At 35.2% G+C, this 25,518-nt stretch overlaps 6 protein-coding genes across 10 annotated transcripts in view; 3 read left to right on the top strand and 3 right to left on the bottom strand.

Moving 5' to 3' along the window:
* LOC124180190 (transmembrane protein KIAA1109) overlaps positions 1-5,715 on the bottom strand; it is a 35,033-nt gene extending 29,318 nt beyond the window's left edge. For both annotated transcript variants that reach the window (XM_046565363.1, XM_046565362.1), the window contains exons 1-7: positions 5,541-5,715; positions 4,548-4,825; positions 4,183-4,326; positions 3,729-4,048; positions 1,332-3,610; positions 940-1,226; positions 492-795 (exon numbers count right to left, since the gene is read on the bottom strand). In XM_046565363.1, the coding sequence (XP_046421319.1) occupies positions 492-795; positions 940-1,226; positions 1,332-3,610; positions 3,729-4,048; positions 4,183-4,326; positions 4,548-4,764 (3,551 nt within the window). In that variant the 5' untranslated portion in view covers positions 4,765-4,825; positions 5,541-5,715. The remainder of the gene's footprint in view (positions 1-491; positions 796-939; positions 1,227-1,331; positions 3,611-3,728; positions 4,049-4,182; positions 4,327-4,547; positions 4,826-5,540) is intronic.
* A 160-nt stretch (positions 5,716-5,875) lies between these two features.
* LOC124180191 (codanin-1) lies at positions 5,876-13,352 on the bottom strand. The gene is made up of 13 exons (XM_046565364.1): positions 12,989-13,352; positions 12,762-12,853; positions 11,105-12,390; positions 9,977-10,943; positions 9,320-9,602; positions 8,930-9,206; positions 8,601-8,761; positions 7,860-8,468; positions 7,583-7,783; positions 7,082-7,444; positions 6,768-6,933; positions 6,422-6,690; positions 5,876-6,249 (listed from the first exon to the last, which is right to left on the bottom strand). The coding sequence occupies exons 1-13, from the start codon at positions 13,073-13,075 to the stop codon at positions 6,109-6,111; spliced, it is 4,902 nt and encodes a 1,633-aa protein (XP_046421320.1). The 5' UTR covers positions 13,076-13,352; the 3' UTR covers positions 5,876-6,108.
* A 109-nt stretch (positions 13,353-13,461) lies between these two features.
* Positions 13,462-15,499, top strand: LOC124180205 (arginine-hydroxylase NDUFAF5, mitochondrial). The gene is made up of 3 exons (XM_046565425.1): positions 13,462-14,547; positions 14,653-14,837; positions 14,946-15,499. Exons 1-3 carry the CDS (start codon positions 13,910-13,912, stop codon positions 15,236-15,238), a joined length of 1,116 nt encoding a protein of 371 aa, XP_046421381.1. The 5' UTR covers positions 13,462-13,909; the 3' UTR covers positions 15,239-15,499.
* LOC124180217 (ubiquitin-fold modifier-conjugating enzyme 1) lies at positions 15,341-16,488 on the bottom strand. The gene is made up of 4 exons (XM_046565444.1): positions 16,294-16,488; positions 16,001-16,132; positions 15,760-15,927; positions 15,341-15,685 (listed from the first exon to the last, which is right to left on the bottom strand). The coding sequence occupies exons 1-4, from the start codon at positions 16,480-16,482 to the stop codon at positions 15,605-15,607; spliced, it is 570 nt and encodes a 189-aa protein (XP_046421400.1). The 5' UTR covers positions 16,483-16,488; the 3' UTR covers positions 15,341-15,604.
* Positions 16,489-16,948: 460 nt separating this feature from the next.
* On the top strand, positions 16,949-21,313 carry LOC124180208 (sphingolipid delta(4)-desaturase DES1). Its single transcript, XM_046565427.1, has 6 exons — positions 16,949-17,351; positions 18,099-18,275; positions 19,046-19,185; positions 19,377-19,590; positions 19,742-19,953; positions 20,143-21,313. The coding sequence occupies exons 1-6, from the start codon at positions 17,270-17,272 to the stop codon at positions 20,281-20,283; spliced, it is 966 nt and encodes a 321-aa protein (XP_046421383.1). The 5' UTR covers positions 16,949-17,269; the 3' UTR covers positions 20,284-21,313.
* A 1,524-nt stretch (positions 21,314-22,837) lies between these two features.
* Positions 22,838-25,434, top strand: LOC124180214 (protein SGT1 homolog). 4 transcript variants are annotated; one of them, XM_046565438.1, is made up of 6 exons: positions 22,838-23,029; positions 23,085-23,117; positions 23,222-23,332; positions 24,609-24,810; positions 24,883-25,079; positions 25,197-25,434. In XM_046565438.1, the coding sequence occupies exons 1-6, from the start codon at positions 22,994-22,996 to the stop codon at positions 25,302-25,304; spliced, it is 687 nt and encodes a 228-aa protein (XP_046421394.1). In that variant the 5' UTR covers positions 22,838-22,993; the 3' UTR covers positions 25,305-25,434. The 4 variants fall into 4 exon arrangements, with proteins under 4 accessions (XP_046421394.1, XP_046421397.1, XP_046421396.1 ...); XM_046565440.1 differs by having other exon boundaries at positions 22,839-23,021; XM_046565439.1 differs by having other exon boundaries at positions 22,839-23,021; positions 23,085-23,113.
* Positions 25,435-25,518: the final 84 nt, after the last annotated feature.

Here is a 25,518-nt window from a genome sequence, read left to right on the forward strand (position 1 = left end):
GAATGAACAACTTTTGGCCGACATGATAACAAATATAAAACAGACTGAGAATTTAGTTGTTGAAGAAGCCCAGCGAGGGGAAATGCTCACTGAAAAAATAGCTGATGCAAATGAATGGAAATTCTCAATCTGCGATGATGATGGAAAAAATGCCTCATGGGACATGAAGACTTTGATCGATAACATGAGGGACGAAGTAGAATCTTATAAACTATTGATTCAAAATCAAAGACAGAGAATTCAACAACTCCGTGATCAATTGGACTATCAATGAATTACAATTATCGATATTGAAAATGGCATTTTAACAACTTTTTGTGGTACTATAAAGAAAAGAAATGCAGATTTATATAGGGAAGTAAATTTTCTGTTCTCGCACTTACTACCTCGGCTACCCCTTTATAAGAAGTTCACGTGTGTCATTATTTTTATCGTTCGCACATAGTAAAATGGGTTTGTATATTCTCAATTGTAAGATCTGATTAGCTCACCTATATGCAGCGACATTGATACCATCCTGCAAATCGTGGTAACTCGGTTTAAAAAATCTTGTGCCATTTTTATTATTGCCAAAAAATGCGCAGCCACCGATGCACCCACATTTTGCTGCTTTTACACCACTTTCTACAGGCCATAAAAACCACAATCGTTTCGTTCTTTCATCGTGTATTTTTAAATATTTATTCTGCACCAAATGTAAATTGTGTTCTGGTGTCGGCAATGAAATAGCTGCTTCTATTATAACTGGACCTAAAGATACTGAGCCCGCCTCAAGCCAAATATCGGACCCATCACCTATTATTACAAGAGAAAATCATTATTTAGGTTCACAAAGCATTGAATGAGAAAATTAATGGTGGTCCATTTTTCATAATATTCTTTAGTAACCATTGCACGGAATTTTTGTTTATCAAGGTTTTGAAGAATAATTTTTTTCACCTGACATACGACTGCTTGTGTTATTATGTGATCGACCGCTTCCAGTTGTGTTTGTGTTAGTGGCATTTGCAAAATGTTCAGCTGCTGACACAAACTGGCGAACTAGTATCGCAGGTAAGACTCCAGTAACACCTGACTTCACTTGCTGGCCATGAAGATTACAAGTTGATACACGAATGGGTGACATCCAAATCTGAATGGCTGTTCCAGCTTCTTGCAGATATAAGTCAATGGCATCTAACGATACTCTTGTCATTCTATACTTTATGTCTTCTGAAGTAGGACACCTGTAGTATTGAATAGTCAATGGTTATCCAAATTAAAAATAATGTGAAAAAATAAATATTTTTGATGCAACAAATCTGTATGCAAATATTAAACATCCTGATCACCTGTAATGGTTATCTGGGTCACTGTCGGCACATTGAAGTGGAGGTAGACCGTGATGACAGAAATGTGGTGTTCCAGGAGGTTTCAAATTATTCTCTGTATTTTTCACCATTAACAAAAACGTTTCCAACGTAGTGAAAAGATGATGTAATTGCGGAGAACTTATTTTACCACTCAATTTTCCTAATTGAACTTCTATCAACCAAGCATATTCTAACGTTTCTTGGTCTAAGCTTCTTCCTTCGTCACTAAACATTGCGTGTCCTCTAACTTGCAATGCACTCAGCATAAGGTGTCCTTGATTCAAATGTTTATCCTTTCCAGATCTTATTACGTTATCCGTCAATAACATAATCGCTGGAGAGAGCAATAACTGCAATTCTGTTTCCTTGTAGGTTTTTTTCATTTCGAACCCAAAGCGCTCCAACAGAATAACTGGACACGGAGGATCATTTTCATTACAGTTCTTCACAAGATGAGCTTGAATATCATGCATTGTGATCCCCACAGTGACTTCCATAGGCCTATAATCTCTGGGATCAAAGGGTTTTGATTTTGACTCTTCATCTTCTGCTGACGTCTCGATACTATTATTATGAGCATCTCTTTCTTTGGTGCGCTCATTACTCATAGTTGTAGACGAGCTACGACTTTGTTGCATATCAGTAAAAGATTGATAGTCCCCAAATATGTTTTCTTTTAAATGTACAAAATTCTTGATAAGTGAACCATATGTAATTAAAACTGATGGCCCTATTTCCAATTCTAGACTAACTTTGTCTGGCGAAAGGGATTGTGGATCAAATCTTTGGGAGCCATCCTGTGTCCAATGAAGTCCTGGAGATTTTCTACATCTAGGAATTCGCATTGGCGATAATAAAATTTCTTCTTTTTCTGGAGTAGTTATATTTGCCTGAGGAGTTGGGCCCAAGGGTGGGCAGGGATGATACGTATAATTGATGCTTAATGCAACGATAGGCACAGACCAGCAATCTACCCAACCGAATTCCTTCTGACATGCGTTTCTCCACTTCTTATTTCTATCCAAGTCTGCTAATTGACGAACCGATCCATCTCTTGCCACAATCTTTGCATTTTTATGTAGGGCTAATAGAATGTTCCGATTTGTATTTACTTCAGGTAGATAAAAAGATAAGTCTACACTTTCACCTTGTATCCAAAATCGCAGCGGTATTGTTACTGGGAGAAAATCCACGAATGGTAGATCAAACGAAAGATCGAACAAGTCTCCACAAAATGCAATGTGCGCATTTTCTTGATTCTGAGAAGAACAGTCGATCCAATTGTACTCGTTACTTATAGTTAATAATTCAAATTCTTTCAATAGTAAACTAAACTTCCATGTATATGGTACAAAATGTAAAAGATCTGGCCTCGCTTTACTGGCCCAATCATTAATCATGTCTTGAAAGAATTCTTTGTGTGAATAAACTAAATTAGCAGTTGCTTTGCAGCCAGTAAGATTTAGTACCCATTCCTGATGATCGTTCCATCTTATTGGATAATGACACTTTATTCCAAACTCCAAAGTTTCACTTTCAACTAAGCTTCTATATTGTAAACTGGTCGTCGCCTCGAGATGCAGTAACTGTCCTGTTATTTTTGTAGTATAACCATCTTGCAACACTATCCAAGGCATGGTAACTTCCAAATATGATCCAGGGCCGACGTTTATGTGAATTGCATTGGTTTCCTTGTTCTTGCTGAACAATATATCGACTGTAGCTTCGTTCAGGGTTGACAAACGAATATCAAACGACTGAACTTGTCTTTTCTCGCCAGGAACAGGTGCTTTCGTAATTTTTAATGGCTGATAATCATTGGGGAAAAAAAATCTAAATAAATGTTCTCTTTGTCTATCAGCCCATGGGCCGTAACTGAAGTCTGTACCCTTGCCACACTTTATATCAATTCCCCAAATGGGAGGCATCGCTTCAACCATGTCCCCATTTGCTAACCTAATCATTTCTGGATGCTCTGGAACTACACCTGGCTCATCCATGTAATAATAAAGTTCCATATTATTCGAACTCAGTACAACAAATCCTTCACCCATATATCTCGGCGGCTCATCCACCATTCCAGTATATTTAGGACTAGGAGCCAAAATGACTTTGAAATTTTCAGCCTTGCATTTGGTGAAATGCATGAAATGATCATATCGAGATGCAGCCGGCTTTGTAGAATATACGAAATGTGCTTCTTCAACTGTTATGGATAGAGTTGTAGGAACTAAGCGATTGCCAAACACTACTCTTCCCTGAAAGATTGTTAATTGATGAAATAAGAGTTCGAATTTAATTAAGATAATTATCGGAATATAGGTACTGCATAATACAATAAGAATATCAAGTATGTAACATATGTTAAAGACTTACAGTGCAAACGTCCAACTTAATGACAGGAATTAAATCTCTCCAAGTTCTAGCAATTACATGAGCTTCCTGTCTTCTGATATTATTAACCCGCCGGGTGACATCCATTGCATTTATTTGGTGACGGGCTTCATTTGCTACATTGCTCATAGACTCTCTATCATTATCGTCGATATTTACATTATGATTTTCTTCGTCAGGATAGACTTGGGGAGTTAATCCAAATAGTTTCTCGAGTTGAGCATAAAGCTCACAACGATTATAGACATGCAATTCAAAACCATTCAACATAACAGATAGACGAGTATCAGAATGTGACAAATCTAGAATGAAATAAACATTGTCATTATATCTTTGGCTCATTTCTTTTATAAATTAATTTTCCTTTCAGTATGTGAATAAAAATATGCAAGAACAGTCTGAACAAGTTGGTATCGTGTCAATAACTTATAGTTACCTTCAGAAACATCTTTTGGAACATAACTTCTCCACCATCGAAATATAAGCCATCCATCTTGAATTCTTACGCTGTAATCATTTGTGATGTAAACTATATCTCGGAACATTATTTTCCCACTCAATGCACTAAGAGTAAATGATCCTGAAAATAAGAATAAAAGTACGATAATTTAATCCTTAACACAAAATCAATATGAAAAGTAAACAGGCAAAAAAGTACAATTAAGTATAAACCTTTTGCATTATCATTAGGTATAATCTTCTTTGAAACCATAATTTGTCAATGTAGATAGCTTGGCTTTTCTTAGTTACAGCTTATATGCAGAGATTATTAAATTTAATCAAATGTCTCTTGAAACTTACCAACTTTAACATATCCATCACGGATGACAAATCTATTAAGCAACCTAGTAAGAACATATCCAATAACTCTGCTGTTATAATAGGCGATATAAACAATCCAGGATATAGCAGAAACTAATGAACAGAGTAACCAAATGAATTGATCATTTATTGGCATGTTGTAGATCCTCGGCCCCGGAGATGGGGTCGTACTACCATAAATGTCTGCATCTGCCATGGTTGTAACGTAATTTTTCTCCCCAAAAGTATCGCAACGTTACATATTTCTACCAAAATATCTGAAATAACAAATTAAAAATCATGCATTTGCTATCAAGTAATATTGTCATTCACTACAAAATAGCTCAGTGGTTGACCAATTCATATCCTCAAACTATAATTCATATCTACCTGTTGATCAAAGGGCATAGGATTTGTCATTGCTGTTTTTATTTTAGTCACATTGTTTATAACTGAATACAAAGTGCGATGGCACATAAATATAACCTGTTCCGTTAAACTATTAGTCAGTAAAAAGCAAGGCAGTCGTGTCGTGGCGTTCAAAGATGTTATCGTAGGATAAGCAGTTATCTTCAATTTGATATGAAAATAAATATTGATAACATTCAATGGAGTTACAAAAGTAAATAACGACTAATAATTAAGAGCGTTTGTGACTCGTACGTAGTGTACAGTCCAATTCACAACTTTGGAACAATAACCTAGTGGAGATGATTTGATGTTAGTGCATAACTATCACTAGGCTTAATACAATTAAAAATCATCACGTATAATTGTCAATGTTGAGGCGTAAGCCGATGAGAGAAAAATGAAACGAAAAATTAATGGTTATTCAGCAAATTTTTGTTATTTACATATTTCATGTTTGCAACAAGCTTATAAACAATAGACGATATTTTTAAAAATGTTAGTAGCAGGACAGGCCTCTAATATGAGAGTTAAGACTGTAATATAAACTGCGTGTGCTACACGATTGTTCACTTATAGGTGTACCTTATACGTAAGTTGCATGACTCAATTGTCAGTTGTTTACATTTCGAATGTAACGTTTGTCTCTTGCAACTGATGAAAACAGCTTTTTCGACAGTACCGAAGAACTGTCACTTGATAAAATCGCCATTGATTTCAATTCTGAAGAACTACGTGTAGCCTAACATCAGATTGAGTACCACTGATCTCTGACGCATGTACCGAAGTTCAGCAGAATCGTAGATGCAGTAGTTCTCAAACAGCTGATATATTTTTTTATGTTTGAAAAAAATTGAACAGTTCATCATTTTGATGAAATAAATATATAGATAGGTATGTGCAATGAAAACACCTTCCAATTTCAACGAAATTATTATATATTTGATCATAATTTAACATCACAGTTGTGAAAGCAACGCATAGAACAAATGACTGCTCTTTTATTAACCTAGAAACGTGTGAACCACCTCGTACATACAATTACCGAAACATTTACCTCGTCTACTGCAATCGAAATGCAGTATGTAAATGATTCAAAATCTATCATTCGGATAAAGAGTAATTTAAAGCAATTGATTTAAAAATTATGCTTTCAGTCGAATGTAAATTCCATCTCAGCACAAGTCTCCGCTATCCATTGAAGAAGCAGTTTCATTTTTTCATTTGCCTCGTTCGTAGACTTAAAATCTTCAATTCCATTGGTCAAGCATATCGATAAATGTTTCAATATATCCTAAAATCAAGACTTTCAAAATTAATTGTTAATCAGATTACACGTAACTGTAGATCAAATAGCATATCCAAACCGTGCACAAAACTATAAGACATTAGCAAGAAATAACTGATTTTCTGGGAAAATGTAATACATAGTACTTGTGTACTTTTAAACTCTCTAGTTTACTTACTATTGGCCAATCATATCTGAACAGCATTGTACATTGATCGCTGAAAGCCTCAACATTTAAAATTTCTTCTTTCAACAGTCTTTTTATAAATTTTCCAAGGGGCAACCATACATCTGGATTTTGTGGGGTTGCCAGAAGCATAATGTTTCTTGGGCTAAGAATTCTAGACAGAATGAATTCTTTTTTCAAAAAATTTACACACTCCATTTTCCATATTTGAATTAGCTTAGCGTGAACTTCCGAAACGAAAATATCCGTTCTATGTGCAGCTAAAACACAAATTACATAAACATATGAGTCCAAATAAAAAAAAAAAGTTTTAAAAACTGGAATGCCATTTGTTTACCTAAGAATAATGCCAAGTCAACACTCATGGAGCCAATAATTTTTTCCGGACCAAGTAACAAATCTGCTCTTTCTGTTAAAGATTTATATACATTGTCTAAAGATTGCAGAACACTTCGTAAAGTCACAGACTTTCCCTTATTCTCCAACAGTTCCCAAATTATTGACTGCAACAAATCATTCATAAAAATGTATAATCGGACATTCATTTTCGTAACATGTGTAATAACAACACTTGAAATAATTGAAATTCTAAGGCATCGATACTCAATTTAATAAGTACATTGACTTTTATCAATTCATCATACTACTCACTCGAAGCTCAATTATCACATCAGTAGGAGATGCTGCCTCAGCATTATGAACTTTCTTCTTCAACTGAGTAGGAATACTCTTATTTTTATAAGCTTTGTCAACTTCCATTTCCATATCCTTGAAAAATAAGGATCCATCGGTAATGTGCGACTGAATCCAGTTTTTAACCCTCTCCGTTGCCATTCTAACCGCAATTTGAGAACATATCTGTTTCACAGATGGTAATGTGTCTTCTGCTAAAAGAGAGTCAATAGACTTCATAGTACGAGATTCACACATTGCCAAAATGTCTGCTTCGCAATGTGTCTTCAATTCCAATGACAAATTCGATGCAATTGACTGCATTTCCACTGTGATAGAAGACTGTAATTAAGAGTGCTATGGTTAGAAGAGGCATATTGCATGTAAACAACTGGTCTTATGATTAGTAAGATGTTTTGTTATTTAATCATAAAAAAGTTACTATTACAAATAAAAATTAATGATCTTTAGAATATCAACCTTGAATTTATTGATATCATCAGGTAATATACGTTGAGAAAGGACACCCTGAAACTTGACAATATTTTTTTTTCTTGCCCGTGGTAAAGCAGAGTTACAAATGTGTTTTACACAACTGGACGCAACCCGTTCAGACACAAAATCAACCGTTTTTCGTGTAGAGATTGGTTGACCATGAAAAAATGCTTCCTCCAATTGCAACTGTGAAATAAATTATCAATTTAAATGCATTGCAGAATACGACATTCAAGACAAACTATTTATTAGGGATTCATACCTGTAACTGCTTAGTACTGGTACTACCGAATGGTTTTTCAAAACCACGTGAAACAGGTGTTATATGGCGAATTGTGGCACTGTTATTCAAGTTAGAATGATCTGCTATCAACAGCGTTTTCAGTTCGGCCAAGAATGGGCAACACACGTACAATATCCTTTCATCTATAATATCGAGACTGTCTGTGCAAGGGCCAGAGTTACTAGACTGATTGAGATCACTGCTTGTTCTTTCAATGTCTGTAGCAAGAGTGCTTTGTAAATTCTTAGCACTGAAATTGCTGATTGATTTGAATTTTCTATGAGTTGAGGATATTCTGCAATTAAAGTATAATCTTTCTGGAAAGTTACAGAGTTCGAAAAGCCATCCAATGCTGAATTTCAACAGAATCTTTACTTTCAATGACAAAGGATTTTCAAGTCTCGAATCGTGTTTTGATTCGCAGTAAATGTAGCACAACATTTCCAACACTGTCTTGTAATATGGCAACCGTAAGGACATGGGATCCAATAAAGCCAAGTATTTGACCACCCACGGTACAGTGAGAGCTAATTTTCCATTAATTATTGCAGTTTGAAGACAATATTGTAGATTTAAAGGCGGGAGAACCTGTAATTAATAATATATTTTATTGCACAATATTTTAGACAGTTATGTACAAAATTATAGTAATAGTATATTGCAGCAGCTGAATCACACGCCCATTCATTTCAAAATTTCATCATTTAATGTAATACTTACTTGACTTCGTAGCTCGAGTTGCGTAGTCAAGACACTTACAGGCGAGTGTGGCTCACATCTGTACGGCAAAGAAATTAGGAATCCTAATACTTTAGCAAGAAGTCTTAAACTCAAAATGCACGTAATGAAATTCTGTTTCGTCTCCTGGTCAACCATTGTTTCTACAAAATTAAAATTAAGTTATTCATAGAAAAATTTTAATATGCAGAATTGAATATCGAAGCTCTCATATAAAAACCCACCATTAACATCCCTTAATAATCATACAAATTCGAATAAAATATGATTGTATGATGGATCATAATGACAAACAAGTTTCAATAAACTACCTGTATCTTCAATTTCACTTCCCATGAATTGGGTATCATTCAGCTCCATTATCTCATGGACCAAACAATCTTGGAGATGAGCATAAAACATAGGATTTGCAGCATGCAGAATAAAATCTTTATAAAATTCTTGTACTCCAGGAAATGACGGAGGTGGAACAGGTCCTTTGGATGAAAGTGGTGTAACTAATCTTTCACGTAATCGTGTTAATTTCTCTGGGTCAACATGTTTCAATGATTTAAGAAAGTTGAAGCTTTCATCGTTTACAGGCTCCTCCTAAAATATTAGGACCAAATAGTCGTTAAAATGTGAAAACTTGATTTCTATACCTGACAACTATTTCACACGTATTGTTCAAACGATTTCTCACCAAATTACATAATGCTCACCTTAGAGTCATTTCCAATGCAGGATAACAATAACTGAGACTTGAATAGTCTTGCAAAGTGGCAATAATTTACTGCATCATTATGCAAAGATAGTAGTGTCCGAATTTTTCCGGCTAGTGCAATAGAAAACACCCACCCTGGTGCTAGATGGTGGGTTTCCCAAATTCTCAGCACATCATAAAACAAGTCACGCTGTTTTCTGAAGCTTTGAAATCCCACAAGAGAGGGAAAATTTTCACGATTGTCTGTATCGATTTGGAAGCTAACATTTGCTTCGGTGGTACTGTAAAAATAATATGCAATGTTAAAAGTGGATCATTTGAAAATTCGAAATTTATTCAAATGGTGAATGATTAAGAGAATTCATTTTTTACCAAAGACAAAATATTAAACTTCAAAGATTTCAAATTAATAAAACTTCAACGTTTGCAGAAGAATATAGACGGTTACCTCTGCGTGAATTTTCATGACCAGTACTCAGCGGGTAAGTGAGTCTGGGGCTATAAAAAACAGTGTTAGCAATCCAGTAGTTTCTTTATCAGCAGAAGCCGTTCAACCAATAATCCCATAAGACACACGAAACCCCATTTGGGTAACCGTCTTCAACAGTTTTCAGTCAACGACTCTGACAACGAACAATTAAGAATTTGGCCTTACCTGAAAGTATTGAAGTGTTGCTTGAGTCGACTAGATTCATTCAATTTTCCTCTGTAGCACTGGCTAAGGTATTCTTGTAGATCAGGTGAAAATGTAGCAATTCGGTTATTTTCACATAGCAACTTCAATGTAGTTCTATCTAACAAACTTAACAACACTCTTTGGGTGTTCAAGAAGGAGGTTGAAAAATATATGCAGTTGTGTATGGTTTGAAAATATTCTTCATCTGGAATAGGAATTTTTTCCTTTGAAACATTCAACTGACCTTCGCATGTACAACTACTTTGTTTGCAATCCAGTGAAGACCTTCCTAATTTATCAAATACTTTATCAACTTCGATTTCCCGTTGCAATGAAACATTTTCGTCCATAGTTAAAATATTATCGTCATTTAGAACTCGACATCCAAGTTCTTCATTCAAAAATTCGATGTTTGCACACTTTTTAGAGTTTTTATGCTTATCGATCAGACAGTCATCACTCTCATCAAGAGAGTTTTCTTTAATAATTGATCTCACTGCATTACTCCTTTCTTTTAAGCTATGATTATCTGAAAGTGACCGATCCTTATCATTTGCAAACGAATGTTGCAAAGTAATTAAAGATATCACAAAATTCAATTCCGTCATGGGGTTTATAACTAAATTATAATCCAACAAGCTAGAATAAATTTTGACTAATATATCCAAAGCTTGACGATTCTCAACGTATTGTAAGCTTGGAGTCAAAAGCGGTTCAGTTGAAGTTTTCACATTAGGCGTTTTTGACAATATACATGAGTCAATAACATGTTCAGCTGATGTATTGGATGTGCTTTTTTGCTGTTTCTGTCTCTCTAATCGCAACAAATCCCTTTCAATTTCGAATGGTGTTGTGTCAGGCTTATCAGCCTGCAGTATCTCCAAAAATTGAGGGTTTACTATTTGGGGTCTACTTATCGTTCCAAAAGTTTTATTCTCTCTAATTCCTGAAATGGCAAATGATATGACAAAATAGTAGTTAATTTTAGTTTTATTTCCCAAGTCAATACTATTACGAAAAACTCTGTTACCCAATTGGTAAAAACAAGTGTTTAGATTTTTTAATGTTGATCTGAAACCTAATATTCTATCAGTAAGTGAGATGTACCTTTATCATCTGATGTATCCAGTTTTGTTGGCTTGATTCTTCGCTTCCTTCTTCCACAACTCTTTCCTATCTCTGGGAAGCTATCCTCTGTTATGGATAGTTTATCTGTCACCGAGCCGTCACTATCACTACTCTTGCCTGATTGTACTCTTGTATTTGTTTTTCTCAAACTGCTTTTTTTAGAACCTCGTGAATCAATGCATATAAAATCTCCCAGGCTGGCGTTCTGCCTAGGTGTAGATTTTAAGTTCCTTTGGATATGGTGAAAACCTTGCTTAGGACTATTATCGTTGAAATGTTGTGGACTACTTTTTGAATATTGATATCGCTCTACACTTCTGCTGTACGATAACTTAGAATTTTGCGGTGTCGTTGCATTACTGATATATAAAGGCGAGATTGGAGCTTCACAATTATTGTTAACAATCATAAAATTGTTAAGCACAACAGATTCATTTACTGTCGAATTATTTGACCCCGGAGACATATTTAAACTGTTCAAATGATGCCAGTCTTTATTACTATCGCCGAAGACTGATGTCGTATTTGATGAACTAGAATCGTTAATTCCATTTCTAGAATAACTCGTTAGCTTGTTCGTTGTTTTGAGATTTTTTGATATCGACAAACAATTCGATATATCAAAATTTTCGTTGGAATTAGTCAGATTTTCTAAAATACCAGTATAACTTCCAGGTTTTTTAGTCGATAAAGTTTTCATGTCCGGGGTACTACAAAGTTGAAAATTTGCATCAGTAGTTAGACCAAGCACATCTGCTTTAGAAACGTGTTGGCTAAACCCATTGAATATTTTATTAATCTTACTCGAAGGATCAGTCTTAACTAATGGTGTGCTAGTCGTTGTTTTCTGAGGAATATGAGAACAGTCAGATGAATTTATATCAACTCTCATTTTATCTGGTGTTTTTGTACCTGTCGTAATAGACAAGCTTTGATTTTCCCCAGTCCTATGCACAGTAAACATGACCTGCCCTTCACTAATCACATCTGACTCGCGCAACTGAGATTTTTTGTTCAATTTAATAGTGTTAGTCATCGGCGACATTTCCTGTTCTGACGCAGCAGAGGCTCCGTTGCGCGCATGGCCTCTCATACTCTGGAGATCCTCATTTATTGAATGGGGGTCTGAGTTCGCATCAGCATTGAATAATGAAACACCTCTATGAGGTCTTTCATTTTTTTTCTGCGATCTGTCGTTTGTTGCACCACAGCATTGAATGTCTTTGTTCGGAGTTTGTCTTGCATTATACGAGCCGTGAAGTATGCTAAGATAAAAAATCAAAAAACTTTTGGTTCTAATATTTGAAAACAAAAAAAATTAATAAATGATATTTGTAACACACAAGATTTTGAAAAACCAATGGAACAAAATAAATCAATGCCCAATTATTGGAAAAATAAAATAAATCTACCAGTGGAGAAAATAAATTAAACACAATAAATATAAATTAATTCTGCTTGGTAATAAAAGTATAATGTTATGTGAAACCTGTTGGTGACAACTTATAGAATTATCAAAAATTTGGCGATCGGAAGTCATTTTCACTGGTTATTAGAGTTCATTCTACGTTAACTTTTCAACGATAATATGAATGCGAAGCATATGGTTTCAGCCTGTATTTACATACGAATTTACCTTTTCGTTTGCTGCCGTAGAAAACTTAAAAAGTACAGAAGAAAGTCGCACTGCGTGCATCCAGATTTGTTGAAACTATCCCATTTCGAATTCTAAAATATAAAAGAGCTGATAAGATGCTTGTACAAATATTTACATGATTCTAATAATCAACATAACCTCCAAAAATCTGAAAGCTTCTGTATGATCCCGTGAACTGACAGGTGTTAAGGTGAAATATAAATTACCTCAACGTCATCAGTTGTCAACCATTCTATAATATCTTCCACGACTATTCTTCCACTTAATGCACTTGTGAGTAAAATATTCGCCATGCCAATACGTTACCAAATAATACTCTAAATAAAATGCTCCAAGTATCAAATTCTGTATACGTTGCTATACGCTAGTGACGCTAATTTCATTAATATGTCATGGATGTAGAGTGGATACTGGATGTGGCGTGTGTATATCCTACCCCACTGATCTCTATGCTTCTTCTCCTTTCGTGGCCCCCCCACTCCATGGATTAACCGACAGAGAAGGCGGGAGAATTATTGGGAGCTTTCCAGCAACGACACAGAGCGACACAGTCGGACACAGCTGCGGAGCATGGTTGGACACTGTGTCGGATTCATTGCTGCCAAATTTTTAGTTAGAGATTTTATTTTTGACGCATGGTATTGTTTATATTTATTTATTAAATGCAATGATAATCTACACGCGTTTCACAAATGTTTTTTTTTTCCTGGAGCGCTCAGTGTTTCTAGATTTTTCGTATAATGCATGAGCGGACTCTAGTGACTAAATTAAGAACGCTTATCAGTCTTTATATATCCTCAGTCAACGTCTTCGGTTTCTCTGACAAACTGAATAGCGATTTATCAACGTCTATACGAGAATAGCCGGTCAGTGGCATATTTTGCAGTAGTAACCTTTTCAACTAGACATATCGACTGCAGTATTTTGTGCTTTCTTATATGACGCATTGGGTGGCTTTGACCCACTTCTTAACTTCCTACGCTCCAAAGTTTCGACTGCCGGTAGCGGCCGGTGGTCTATTCACTGAACACGATACCTACGTAGTGTTCAGTGTTTCTACGGTATCCTATCATTGACTGCTTGTCTCACGCTTGCCCGATGCAAATGTGGTGCTACATGGTGTGATAATGTCAATACTGAAAATACCTTGGATGCAGCGTTGCGGTTTTAAAAATGACCTGCACAAGCTTGGAGACTTCTTGTCACAATACGTGAAAAATGAGAGTAAAATAATGCCACCCGGTATTCGAAGGTTAAGTTACACCAGAGTAACTTACGCACTACCACCAAATAGTGTAATGAATGTTTTCAACCGTGATCATAAATTAATGCAAAGGGAACGTGCAGCTCGAGCCGAAGATGTCGAGTTATATGACTATGTAAAAGATGAGGTTGGTTACAGATTGTCAGACAGAATCTTTGACATCAAACGCAGATTTAAAAAAGCCCTCGATTTAGGTTGCGGTCGGGGCCATGTATCAAAACACATCCTCAGCGACAGCGTGGAGGAATTAATTCTGGCTGACATGTGCCCCACTTGGTTAAACCAGGCTCAAACGACCGAAGGTGTCAAAGTCGAAAAAAAGATCGTCGATGAAGAAAATATGCCTTTCGACCCCGATAGTTTAGACCTAGTTATAAGCTGTCTTAGTCTACATTGGGTCAATGATCTTCCAGGATGCTTTAGTCAAATAATACGCAGCTTAAGAAACGACGGTGTATTTATGGCTGCTGTTTTTGGTGGCGATACTCTTTACGAGCTGAGGTATTATTCTATAACATTATGACTCGGTCTATGGTTCACGAAAAGATTCAATTCAAGTGCAATGGTTTTTTTAAATATCTACTTGATAGTGTCTTGGTTTTTCAGGTCTTCATTACAATTAGCAGAATTAGAACGAGAGGGTGGCATATCGCCTCACATCTCACCATTCACCGAGATCAGAGACATAGGCAGCTTATTAAATAGAGCAGGATTCACCATGTTGACCGTTGACACTGATGAAATAGTTGTCGGTTTTCCTACCATGTACGAATTATTGTGGGACTTGAAAGGTATATTATAACACCCTCTTTGCCATTCTAAATTTCACATTACTTAGTAATTGCAGACAACTTTTACATTACTGGCATCAATGTCATTAACTTTTCTTTCACTCCCAGGAATGGGAGAGAATAATGCAGCCCGAAATCGTAAACTTCATTTGAAACGGGATACGACACTAGCAGCAGCATCAATTTATGAAGAATTTTATGGGAAATTGAATGAGAAAGATGGGTCGAAGTATATACCAGCCACATTTCAAATAATCTATATGCTTGGATGGAAGCCTGATGTTTCTCAGCCAAAACCATTGAACAGAGGAACAGGCGAGGTATCTCTTAAGAATTTGCACCGTCTTGATCAAATAATTAAAGAAACTAAGAAAGTCAAACTTAGTGATGAAGACAAATAACTACCTTACAAATTCTATTTATTGTACGTAGGAATATAAATAATGTATAAAACAAACACAAATCTTTCTGTTTACATTTAACGTATTTTTCGATTTAGACTGATAGTCTTTGAAAAAATTTGCTAATCGGCAACCTGTGAAAGTACAAGGTAATACACTCATATTTTTTGAGGCTTAAATAACGAACAATATATGCAATAGATTTGCTGTATTTGCTCAAGCAGGTTTTTCCTCTATAAGTTTATGTTTGCTTGTCAATAACACTCGGTAAAAAAATATGCATTTTAAAATGATCACCTGTATTTACAAAATATCAATCAACGTAGAATTGCAATGTATTTTTCATAATTGTTCACTTTTTATATATTACTCATCTCCTCTGTCCTTGTAACTTATGACACCCTTCTCGATTAGGTCTGGAATTTCTACTGCTAGCCAGGGGCCCAGCTAAAATCACAAAAAATCGATTTTATCATATAAATGTCTGTAGAGCAAATGAGACTTGATAAATTCACAATTACCCCTAAAGCCATTGCGTGGGCAATACCGAACTTGGGAACATTTCTTGCCCAAAGTGGTTTAAAGTGATCCGTCAAACATATTTTGCCGCCTCTGTACATTTTTGCTGTCTTACCATCCAATTCAGGCAGCGCTATCTCTGGTGCTGTTGTAGGATAGGTAACTGGTATCTAAAAATGCATCAAACCATCAGTTGAAAGGTTTCTAGTTCCTTTTGTTCACTAAACAAGTTGTATTACTCACGTCAAATTCAACGTCGAATTCGTACTTCAGAAGATTGTGCATGTACCAACATTTTCCAAACCATCGCGTTCCTTCCTTATTAGATTCCAACCGGAACCAATCGTTGTCCGAACCTTTATTGTTCTGAACATACTGTGACAGAAAATACAAATGCAGTATCTATAATTTATGAAAGAAACAATTGCCAACAGAATTTAGTACAACGGAATTTGTCGATTAGCTGTCAAACATATGGCCAGAAGATCGTACATTTGTGCATCAAAATTAGATATTACATTGGCTGGATTGTTTACCTTTATTAAAGCTTGATATTCTTCCTTCAATCTGTTGACCCATAATTCTTTATCACGCGGCCCTGCCTTCGTACTTAGCAAAGGAATACTGCTAAGAGTTTTTCGCGTAGATTCGTCGACCATAATTACTAACCTCAATTCTGAAACTAAACCAGAATCACGAGAACTGAACAGTCTCATCTGTCTCATCCACAGTCTTATACCTACATATGTATATAGATATGTCCGTGAAAAGCGGTCAAGGGTAAAGCAGGAACTGATCTCGCCAACGTTCTCCACTCTTTCAAAGTTTGTGATCGGTTGAAGGTAAGGTAGTCACACTGCGGTTATCAATTACGTTCGTGACATTGCTTAGGTCCAGACTATCAACGCTGATAATAAAAACAACAAAAATGGTTTAAAGTTTCACATTGTACCGAATGACTGCATTCACTAATGTAAATGCAGTTCCCCGATGCGTAAAAGAATAATTTCATTCGGGACTTTGGTGAATGAGTAGGAGATTTGACGGTCGTTAACTTTTTTACATCATGGTATTCGAGGTTCTTGACCGGCTACTGAGTAAAAAACCTAACTCTTGAATAAGTTTCGCTATTTGACTACCGGGGAAAAAATTGATAAAATTGCTGAAATTATGATATTGTAAATAGGCGGTCCACGGAAAATCTGAGTGTTTTAAAGCAGTATTTATAATTATAAATTTAATTTCTATGCACGACGAATTGATTCTATTCCCCGTTGAGATTACTTGAGTTGGTTGTAGATCAACGTCCGGCGTGCGTCACAATCTTGAAGCGCTACTGCGGCCCCCAATGCCAGGATCAGTGTCGACTGTCTAGTGTCGACGGCGTGAGTTGTTGCAAGATCACCAGAGTTAACCGCGCCTACAAACACCGGCATCCCTCCTCGGCACGCAGTTGGCGGTGAAAAATGTTATCTAAATTAATTTAGCAAAAATTCAACTTACAAGTACAAAATGGGCCAACGAGTATCGCAAACTGATTTTGAATGGGTTTATACGGAGGAGCCTCACGCTAGCAGACGAAAAATAATACTGGGTTAGTTAATATGAATACATACCTATATTGAGATATGCATATTATCATTTCGTACTCCCAGCCATAAAACCGCACCAATTTTCCTATCGCAATTGCGCTCCGCGGAGTTAAACGCGGTATTGCTATTTGCCTTCAACGATATATGGGATACACGTGACAGTTTATCGTCATTTATTCTACCCATATATATCAACCAGTCATGTGTGCATCTATGCCATCCAAGTAATTACATGTGTGCTTCTCTATTTCACGTCATGATCAACCCGTCTTACACTCTTTGAGTATCGTCGTGAATATCAATTGGATGTGACACATTCAAATTGTAGTTCATCAGTGCATGTTAATCATTGTCAGTTTTGCACCAGTTCCTACATACTTTTACTGGTGCATAACAATATTCATTCATCACATTGCATTGACAGTGAATGATACAAGTGTCATAAGATGTATCCTGAATTCTTAAAAAATCCGTGGTATGTTAAAGCTTGTATATTCACAATCTTTAATTTTCTTTCACGTTGTCTGTTTCAATTTCACCCAGCTAAAATAATTGCAGTAAAATGAAAATTGAATGAATTCAACTACATCGGAAACGTTTTTGTACATTCATATGACATAATGTTTATATTGAATCACCATTCAACAGTATTTGCATATTCAATTGACCAACTCTGTTCTTTCAGGAAAAAGTCCTGTTATTTTCCCTCCACATTTCTATTAAGAATTGTTTAAACATTTTTTTTACAGAAAAATATCCACAAATAAAGAAACTTTTTGGGTACGATCCAAATTTTAAATGGGTTGTTACTGCCATGGTTCTAGTACAATTTGCATCGATGTTTATCATTAAGGATCTGAGTTACCCGATGATTTTTTTAGTGGCTTACTGTTTCGGCGGAGTAATTAATCATTCGCTTATGCTTGGTAAGTGAAATTATTTTTTCTACTTTATACTTTTATGAACAAATAAAGGCTAATGTTTCATATTCTGCAAAATACAATCCGTTGCCTTATATTGCCTTGATCGATCCTACTGTAACTATCTAAAATATATGCCATGTGGATGCTTATTATCTATGGCCAAGATAATATTCATACGTGACTGTACTCACAGCTTGTTATCAACGACTATTATCTCGTAATCTTTTTCCTATATCTTGTTAGCTTGAACCAAAGTTGAGGTTTTACTGTACTGAAAATTTGATCCTGAAATAACTGTGTGATACATCATACTTTGCTTGGTTACTAAACGTCAAATCCATTATATAAATTTAGAACCAATCCTTATCATTGTGACTAATGACTTGCCAGCTGGTCCAGTGTAGATAATTTCTAAAAATGTTAATAAGTTATTAATGTATTAAATGAGATGATCATCATGAAAGTTGAGCTTAAAAAATATGATATCGTTTGAAATAACTTCATATAAAGTTGATAGTTTACACTGTATTGATATTGATATTTATCAACTTGCAGCAATGCACATCTAATTGGTAGTGTTAGTCTAACAGTGAGATGCATGGCAATTTTTATTTGCATTAAGATTGATTGGGTTGATTGCCAAGAACACTGACCATTGTTCAAGTGAAACTCGAGTTGTAACATACAATATTCGTGATTTTTATCGTAGATCGCTCAAACATTCTTTTGTCAGTTTTTTCCTTGCAGTTATAATCTACGTTTCTCTGTTACAGCTATACATGAAATATCACATAATCTTGCTTTTGGTCACGCTAGACCACTAGCAAATAAAATATTTGGCTTCTTTGCCAATTTGCCTATTGGAATCCCAGTCTCTATCAGCTTTAAAAAGTATCATCTTGAACATCATCGGGTGGGTTTTAATTATTGTAGAAATTTTGAATATTTTATCCAACATTGAATTGCAGGATTCTGCTGTATCAATATTTCTTTCATAAGAAAATATTCAGGTTTTCAATGAAAATAGTTTTCAAATATAATGCAACTTCCCAATTGTATACTCATATTTATTATTATTCAATTAAAACGTATTTATTTTATCAGTATCAAGGAGACGAGAAGTTGGATACTGACTTGCCTACTCTCATTGAAGCAAAACTATTCTGCACAACTTTTGGAAAGCTTTGTTGGGTGTTACTGCAACCATTTTTCTATGCCTTCAGGCCTTTGGTAACATATCCTAAGGCTCCGACGACATTGGAATATATTAACTTAGTTATTCAATTGATATTTGATGCGATTGTTTGGTACTTTTTAGGTATGTATGCGCTTTATTAACAACGTTATAATGATGTCAAACACGTGAAACGTAACAGCTTTGTTATGGAATTCGCAAATCTTGATTTCTCCTTTCAAAGACTATGAAAATACCAAATTATATCTGGTGAACAAGAACTGATTTTTTTCAGGTGGTAAAGTCTTGGTCTATTTTATATTCGGTTCAGTTATGGCAATGGGGCTGCATCCAGTTGCTGGACATTTCATATCTGAACATTACATGTACAAGAAAGGATTTGAAACATATAGTTACTACGGACCACTAAACTTCATTACATTCAATGTCGGATATCACAATGAGCATCACGATTTTCCTTCAGTTCCTGGCTCTAGATTGCCTGAGGTAAAACTATAACTATGTCTTAAAATGGAGTTCTATATTATATATTAATAAGTACAAACAGTTAAGAAATCGAAGGAAACTATCCTGTAAATTGTTTTGATTATGTAAATTGTAGTCTGTTATACAAATTGTTTTCGGTAGGAGTGAGAGCATTGAAATAGTGTGTATATTCTTTCTATACAATTCTAGGTGAAACGCATCGCTCCTGAATTCTATGATGATCTCCCACAACACAATTCGTGGGTTTCCGTTCTCTACGACTTTGTGATGGATCCAGAAATCGGACCATACGCTCGTATAAAGAGGAAGCATAGGGGTTTAGCGTCCTAGAGCTGAAAACTAATTAGAGGAAACATATTTTTTGAAACTATAATCAAAATCATGTTTAACGTTTATATGTACAGTACATTATACAAGAAAATTGCATACATGAATTTTTTCATAATTGTATGCTAACGACGATATTGCACAAATGATTCATTGCCAGTATTAAATGACTGGAATTTCATAATTCACGATTTACTTTGAGAGAAGGGGGAGTTTTCAAAACCGTAATGGTTGAAATAATCCGCGAGATTTGATAAAAGTTGAAAATATCATAGCTCAGATAGCAAATCTGTGCCCTCTCACATCATCTAATACTCTATATCAGGAAATGTTGTTAGTTGCTGGGTATCTTCCAATATTTCGTATAAATACATCAAGTATTTAGTAATTAGAGTTTTATGGAAAAGTCAGCAGTGTAATTCAATGAAACTGTAAGGAATAACAAAAAACAATGCCTTCCTATAAAATAATGCAAGATTTGGATGTGCTATAGAATTTATGCAAATCTAATTTTGGCGTATGAGAAATTGTCTAATTGAATATCAGTATCATAGTTTGAGGTCTGAAACTGTACACATATATTTTCTTTGAATAGATCTAATTTTCTCCATAAATATTGTTTTGTTTATAACCTGCGGTCGAGATTCACAAAAAATTGGAGTGAGAAAAAATAGGCTCCTGGTAGTCTATATTAATTTTACGGCAACTTTCTGTCGGACGTGTAATAATATAAGCATCTGCGGAGCTTGAAGTATGCCTTGAAGTTGTAATTACAGATATTTCCGCAAATGTAATTAATAATTTAATTTAATATACTTGATAATTGGAAACTGCATGGCAATGGGATTCTTTGGCTTCTGCGCAAGTCAAGGGTGTTGCTAGTGATATTAAGTTGAATAATGCTAAGATAAACACGTGTGAAACTTTTATTTCCATATATTAGTGCCACGGGATGTTTTCCCTAGCACAGTGAGTCAATAAACGCACCAGGTGAACCTGAGGCTATAATAATATACTAATCCTGAATCACTGATATTTGTGTAAATTTATTATCCCTAAAAAAAATGGATACAAGATTCACTATTCAATTCACTTAATGTTCAACAACTGTTTGAATACTCATTTTTATTTGTGTAATAAATATTTGTAAGCTGATATAATATAATAACTGACAAGCGAGTTTATAGTTTGCAGTTGAATAATTCCTAATTACCTTCCTGAATTGCTGTGAAATTACCTGTTTAGTTTTCCAGAGTTACTCATAACTAACGGAAAAAACGAATAACCGTAATAACAGATCGTCAATTTGGTGCAATATACAGAATGTTTTCAACAGTTAAAAGTTTAGGTAGGGAAAAAACCAGTGGTCTTATACTTTATTATTGCCATTCTATTGCACGGTATTCCTTAACCGTTCTATCGTCATTAATATCAATATGTTTTTAATGATAAAATAAAGGCCAATGTCCTGTCATTACAATCCATATTTTTTCAATGACAAAATAATGCCCAATGAGTATAAAAAAGAAAAGAAAAATTCACGGTAAAAATTAGTTTTAATTTTTCCTTAATATGGCGCAACATTACGAATCGATTGAAGTGAAATCACGTTGTATAAGAGAACGTAGGACTTCTAAAACAAGAAATTTCTCATAATTTTGCTCGAAACATTATTATGCATATTAGATATTCATTATAGTTGATCTCAAGTCCTTGAGTCAATGCGTGTGTGGTGTCAGATAGCATGAAGACTGAGCTGAATACTAGCTAGTCTTCATGCTGATAGCTTCAGAAAGCTAAACTAATCAGCGTTGCCAACACTACGCAGTTTGGTCTGATATATTCGGCGGTGCAAATGAGAAAGCGCGCGCTCGTATGGGCGTTCGTATCCAAAAGTACCTGACTTCGGATTGTTTCGTTTTCTCAAGTACATGTACTCGCAGTAGATCAGCGAATTTCTTTAATAATAGTGGAAAACTCAGTTACTTAGATTTGTTGGATCTTCTATCGCAAGTACTATTAAACATTTATAACCTCAAAACTGGTACAGATCAGATGGGCAAGTATAATTTTCAGTTTAAGTTGTGGTAAATACGTTATGCCAAATGGGCAAGTATAAACTGTACTGTGATGAAAAATCGTACCTGCTATTGAAATGTACTTTTACTTTATATCTTGTACCTAATATTTATGTTGTAACTGACTGAATGCCTCTTGTGAGAATAAAAGAAATTTTGTAACCCAAAACTAGATGTGCAGTTACTAATAAATAGCTCCGATCAATGCTACCACATGATGCACCACTATATCTTCAGTTTGGTATCGTAATTATGGAATGCAAGTTTATCCAAAATAAGTTTATATAAAGTATGTCGAAATGCTTTTATGAAAAGTGAAAAATATTACTCCATATAGTTAATCATTTAATACACTTTTAAGTTATGATAATTTGAATGTTTACCAGACAACGGATAAGTTTGAGGATTTCAAATTTTCCGCCCATGATTTCACGGATTTATCGACTCCCCGCTACGGATCAGCGTGAGGTTGAAGTTGGCAACGCTGCAACTAATCCGTGTCATGTTTTTTTCGAGAAGAAACCAGTACTTGATACCAGCGAGCCACATTCATATTTCGTTAGTTATCGCCTTTCATCGCGTTCCTAGTCGTCTGTGAATTTTGAATTGTAATTAAGGTGGTAGATCGTTCCTAAATGCAAGGTCAATCAATGGCCAACGGAGATGCTCCGGTTAAAAACGGAGGTGCTCCGGTTAAAAACGGAGATGCTTCGGTTACAAACGGAGATGCTCCGGTTACAAACGGAAAGCCAGCTGTGCGTGGGTGATAAGTTTGAATATTTTCACGTACCAGCCATCAGCGCACGTAACCTCATACGGTTCGATTAACATTTTCTCTTTTTCTTGAAACATCATTTTTACAGATATCGGGGCCTAAAATTAAGTACGATTGGTATCAGACCGAAACTCATGTCGTTGTGACGATTCTTGCGAAACATTCACAGGACGTAAAAGTTGAATATGGCGAGAGGACGGTGGGTCATGAATAAACAACACAGGGGGCTGAATCCATCTCAAATCATACAGGCCAGCGGACGTCATACTCCATAATTGCTCGTAACTGAAATATGTTATTCCGCGCCGAAAATAAGCGGACGCGCATATTTTATTATTATATACTAAAATAAATTTTTCACGCCTGATACAGATTTTTAAAGATTATAACGTAAATATGGGTTTTTTTCTGATATCTAACGTATTATTTTCGAAAAATAACCGCCAATTTCCCCATTTCAGAGCTTTTCTGAAAATTCATGTTTCGGAATACGTAGAATCTCACACTCCGTCGAATCAGATATCAAAATCCACAAAATTTGCAAAAGTGCAAAAAGTATAGTGATTTGAAAACAAACATAGTCGTTTTTCTGCAAAAATCCAGTTTCGATTTTTCGAAAGATTTAATAGGTTTTGGTAGGGAGTATACCATGCGAATAGCAATATCGATTTATTAAGATTTGCCGAGATATTAATGTCTTTAATTATTTTCATTTGGCTGTTGTTCTTACATGGTTAGACACTCTCCTGAGTAGTATTAGAAATAAGGAGGACTCCATTGAATATAATTTAATTCTACATTTCCTTGCAGATGCAAATTTCTGCGAAACAACCACAATATAAGTTTTTGAATTTCGTAGAAGCATTTTTCAATGCAACATAGAACATTGTTATTTATTCTTTTCTTTGCGTTTTGATAACCAGTTTGATAATCAACTTGATAATGAATTTGATTATCAAAACACAAAGAAAATATAAAGTTTTTTATCTTGCAAAATTGGAAAGAATGATAGAATAAAATAATTATAGCAGTGAAATGTAGGCCTCGCGTGTTTGCTCAAAATATTCCGGATGAAAAATAAATTTCACACCTCAAGTAGCAAATCGATTCACAAATTCTTCTACGAAATTCAAGATCTGATATTGTTATTTTTCCAGGAATTCGCATCTACAGGGAAATGAAGAATTGAATTATATTCAATGGAGGAGGCCTCTTTATTTTTTATACTACTCAGGAGCTTATCTAACCATATATCAGAACAAACCCATATTTACCTTATAATTTTAAAAAATCATCATCTGGCGTGAAAAATTTATTTGGGTAATAATTAAATATACATCTCTGCTTATTTTGGGCGAGGCAGAACATACTTCAGTTACGAGTAATTATCGTATATGGCTTCCGCTGGCCCGCATGATTTGAGATGGAGTCAACCAGAGTTTGTTTGGTTAATAACTCTGGTTTTAATCTCCCAGCTCAGTGTATCGGCAAAACTTCCATCTGGAAATGAATACAGCTTAGAGCTTGATTTGGCACATCACCTCGTCACTGAGCAATGCTCATACAAAGTTGCCCCCTCAAAAATAGAAATCAAGTTGAAGAAACGTGATGGTCTGAGATGGACAGTCCTTGAAGGTAATCCAGAAATCGAGGACACAGTTCAACCGATACCACGGGGTATGTCCTTTCCATATTTTTCTTCCTTGAATAAGAAAATGTAGGACACACGTTAATTTTATATTCTTGTAGAATTTCTACAGGCTGATCATCCTCCAAAATATCCAAGCTCAAGTAAAAAGTCCAAGGACTGGGACAAAATGGAGAAAGAAATTGCTAAACAAGAGGAGGAGGAAAAGCCTGAAGGGGAGGCTGCTCTGAACACCCTTTTTCAAAAAATTTACGGAGATGGTTCCGATGAAGTTAGACGTGCCATGAACAAGTCCTTTGTAAGTAATTTTTTGCTTTGTATTGCGATAGACGAAAAGATCAGAATATCACCCTACTATTAGTTAATATTATGCAATACTTAATTACTATAAATTTTTTCCTTTCTTCCCAATTAGCAAGAATCTGGTGGAACGGTATTAAGTACAAATTGGGAAGAGGTTGCTAAAAAACAAGTGGAAAGAAAACCTCCTGATGGCATGGAATGGAAAAAGTGGGACGATTAGATAATTCAAAAATATACTTGAAACATAAATTTAATGGACACAAAAAAAAAATACCAATGAAAGATTTCTTTTTTTTACAAAAATGGGTCGCTGCATGAGATGGGCACACAAAAAATTCAAAAATTAACAATTAAACGTATATTTAAAGTGCACATAGTTATATGCACATTTATGTTTTACGTTGCAAAATTATCCGAATTTATTTTCCAAAAGC

Source organism: Neodiprion fabricii, chromosome 4 (assembly GCF_021155785.1).
Source record: "Neodiprion fabricii isolate iyNeoFabr1 chromosome 4, iyNeoFabr1.1, whole genome shotgun sequence".
Taxonomy (NCBI): Eukaryota; Metazoa; Arthropoda; class Insecta; order Hymenoptera; family Diprionidae; genus Neodiprion; species Neodiprion fabricii.

What these genes read in the sequence shown, in the direction of transcription:
- LOC124180217 (XM_046565444.1), bottom strand. Translation starts at nt 16,482, where the DNA reads ATGAGACAGATGAGACTGTTCAGTTCTCGTGATTCTGGTTTAGTTTCA. An exon ending in AATATCAAGCTTTAATAAAG is followed by an intron (nt 16,133 to 16,293) that starts GTAAACAATCCA and finishes TTTCTGTCACAG; the next exon opens with TATGTTCAGAACAATAAAGG. An exon ending in CCCACGCAATGGCTTTAGGG is followed by an intron (nt 15,686 to 15,759) that starts GTAATTGTGAAT and finishes TTGTGATTTTAG; the next exon opens with CTGGGCCCCTGGCTAGCAGT.
- LOC124180208 (XM_046565427.1), top strand. Translation starts at nt 17,270, where the DNA reads ATGGGCCAACGAGTATCGCAAACTGATTTTGAATGGGTTTATACGGAG. An exon ending in CAGACGAAAAATAATACTGG is followed by an intron (nt 17,352 to 18,098) that starts GTTAGTTAATAT and finishes TTTTTTTTACAG; the next exon opens with AAAAATATCCACAAATAAAG. An exon ending in TAATCATTCGCTTATGCTTG is followed by an intron (nt 18,276 to 19,045) that starts GTAAGTGAAATT and finishes TCTCTGTTACAG; the next exon opens with CTATACATGAAATATCACAT.
- LOC124180214 (XM_046565438.1), top strand. Translation starts at nt 22,994, where the DNA reads ATGCAAGGTCAATCAATGGCCAACGGAGATGCTCCG. An exon ending in AAACGGAAAGCCAGCTGTGC is followed by an intron (nt 23,118 to 23,221) that starts GTGGGTGATAAG and finishes TCATTTTTACAG; the next exon opens with ATATCGGGGCCTAAAATTAA. An exon ending in GTGCCATGAACAAGTCCTTT is followed by an intron (nt 25,080 to 25,196) that starts GTAAGTAATTTT and finishes CTTCCCAATTAG; the next exon opens with CAAGAATCTGGTGGAACGGT.
- LOC124180205 (XM_046565425.1), top strand. Translation starts at nt 13,910, where the DNA reads ATGTCAATACTGAAAATACCTTGGATGCAGCGTTGCGGTTTTAAAAAT. An exon ending in GATACTCTTTACGAGCTGAG is followed by an intron (nt 14,548 to 14,652) that starts GTATTATTCTAT and finishes TTGGTTTTTCAG; the next exon opens with GTCTTCATTACAATTAGCAG. An exon ending in ATTATTGTGGGACTTGAAAG is followed by an intron (nt 14,838 to 14,945) that starts GTATATTATAAC and finishes TTTCACTCCCAG; the next exon opens with GAATGGGAGAGAATAATGCA.
- LOC124180191 (XM_046565364.1), bottom strand. Translation starts at nt 13,075, where the DNA reads ATGGCGAATATTTTACTCACAAGTGCATTAAGTGGAAGAATAGTCGTG. An exon ending in CAACACTTCAATACTTTCAG is followed by an intron (nt 9,603 to 9,976) that starts GTAAGGCCAAAT and finishes TTATTTTTACAG; the next exon opens with TACCACCGAAGCAAATGTTA. An exon ending in AAGTGAAATTGAAGATACAG is followed by an intron (nt 8,762 to 8,929) that starts GTAGTTTATTGA and finishes TTAATTTTGTAG; the next exon opens with AAACAATGGTTGACCAGGAG.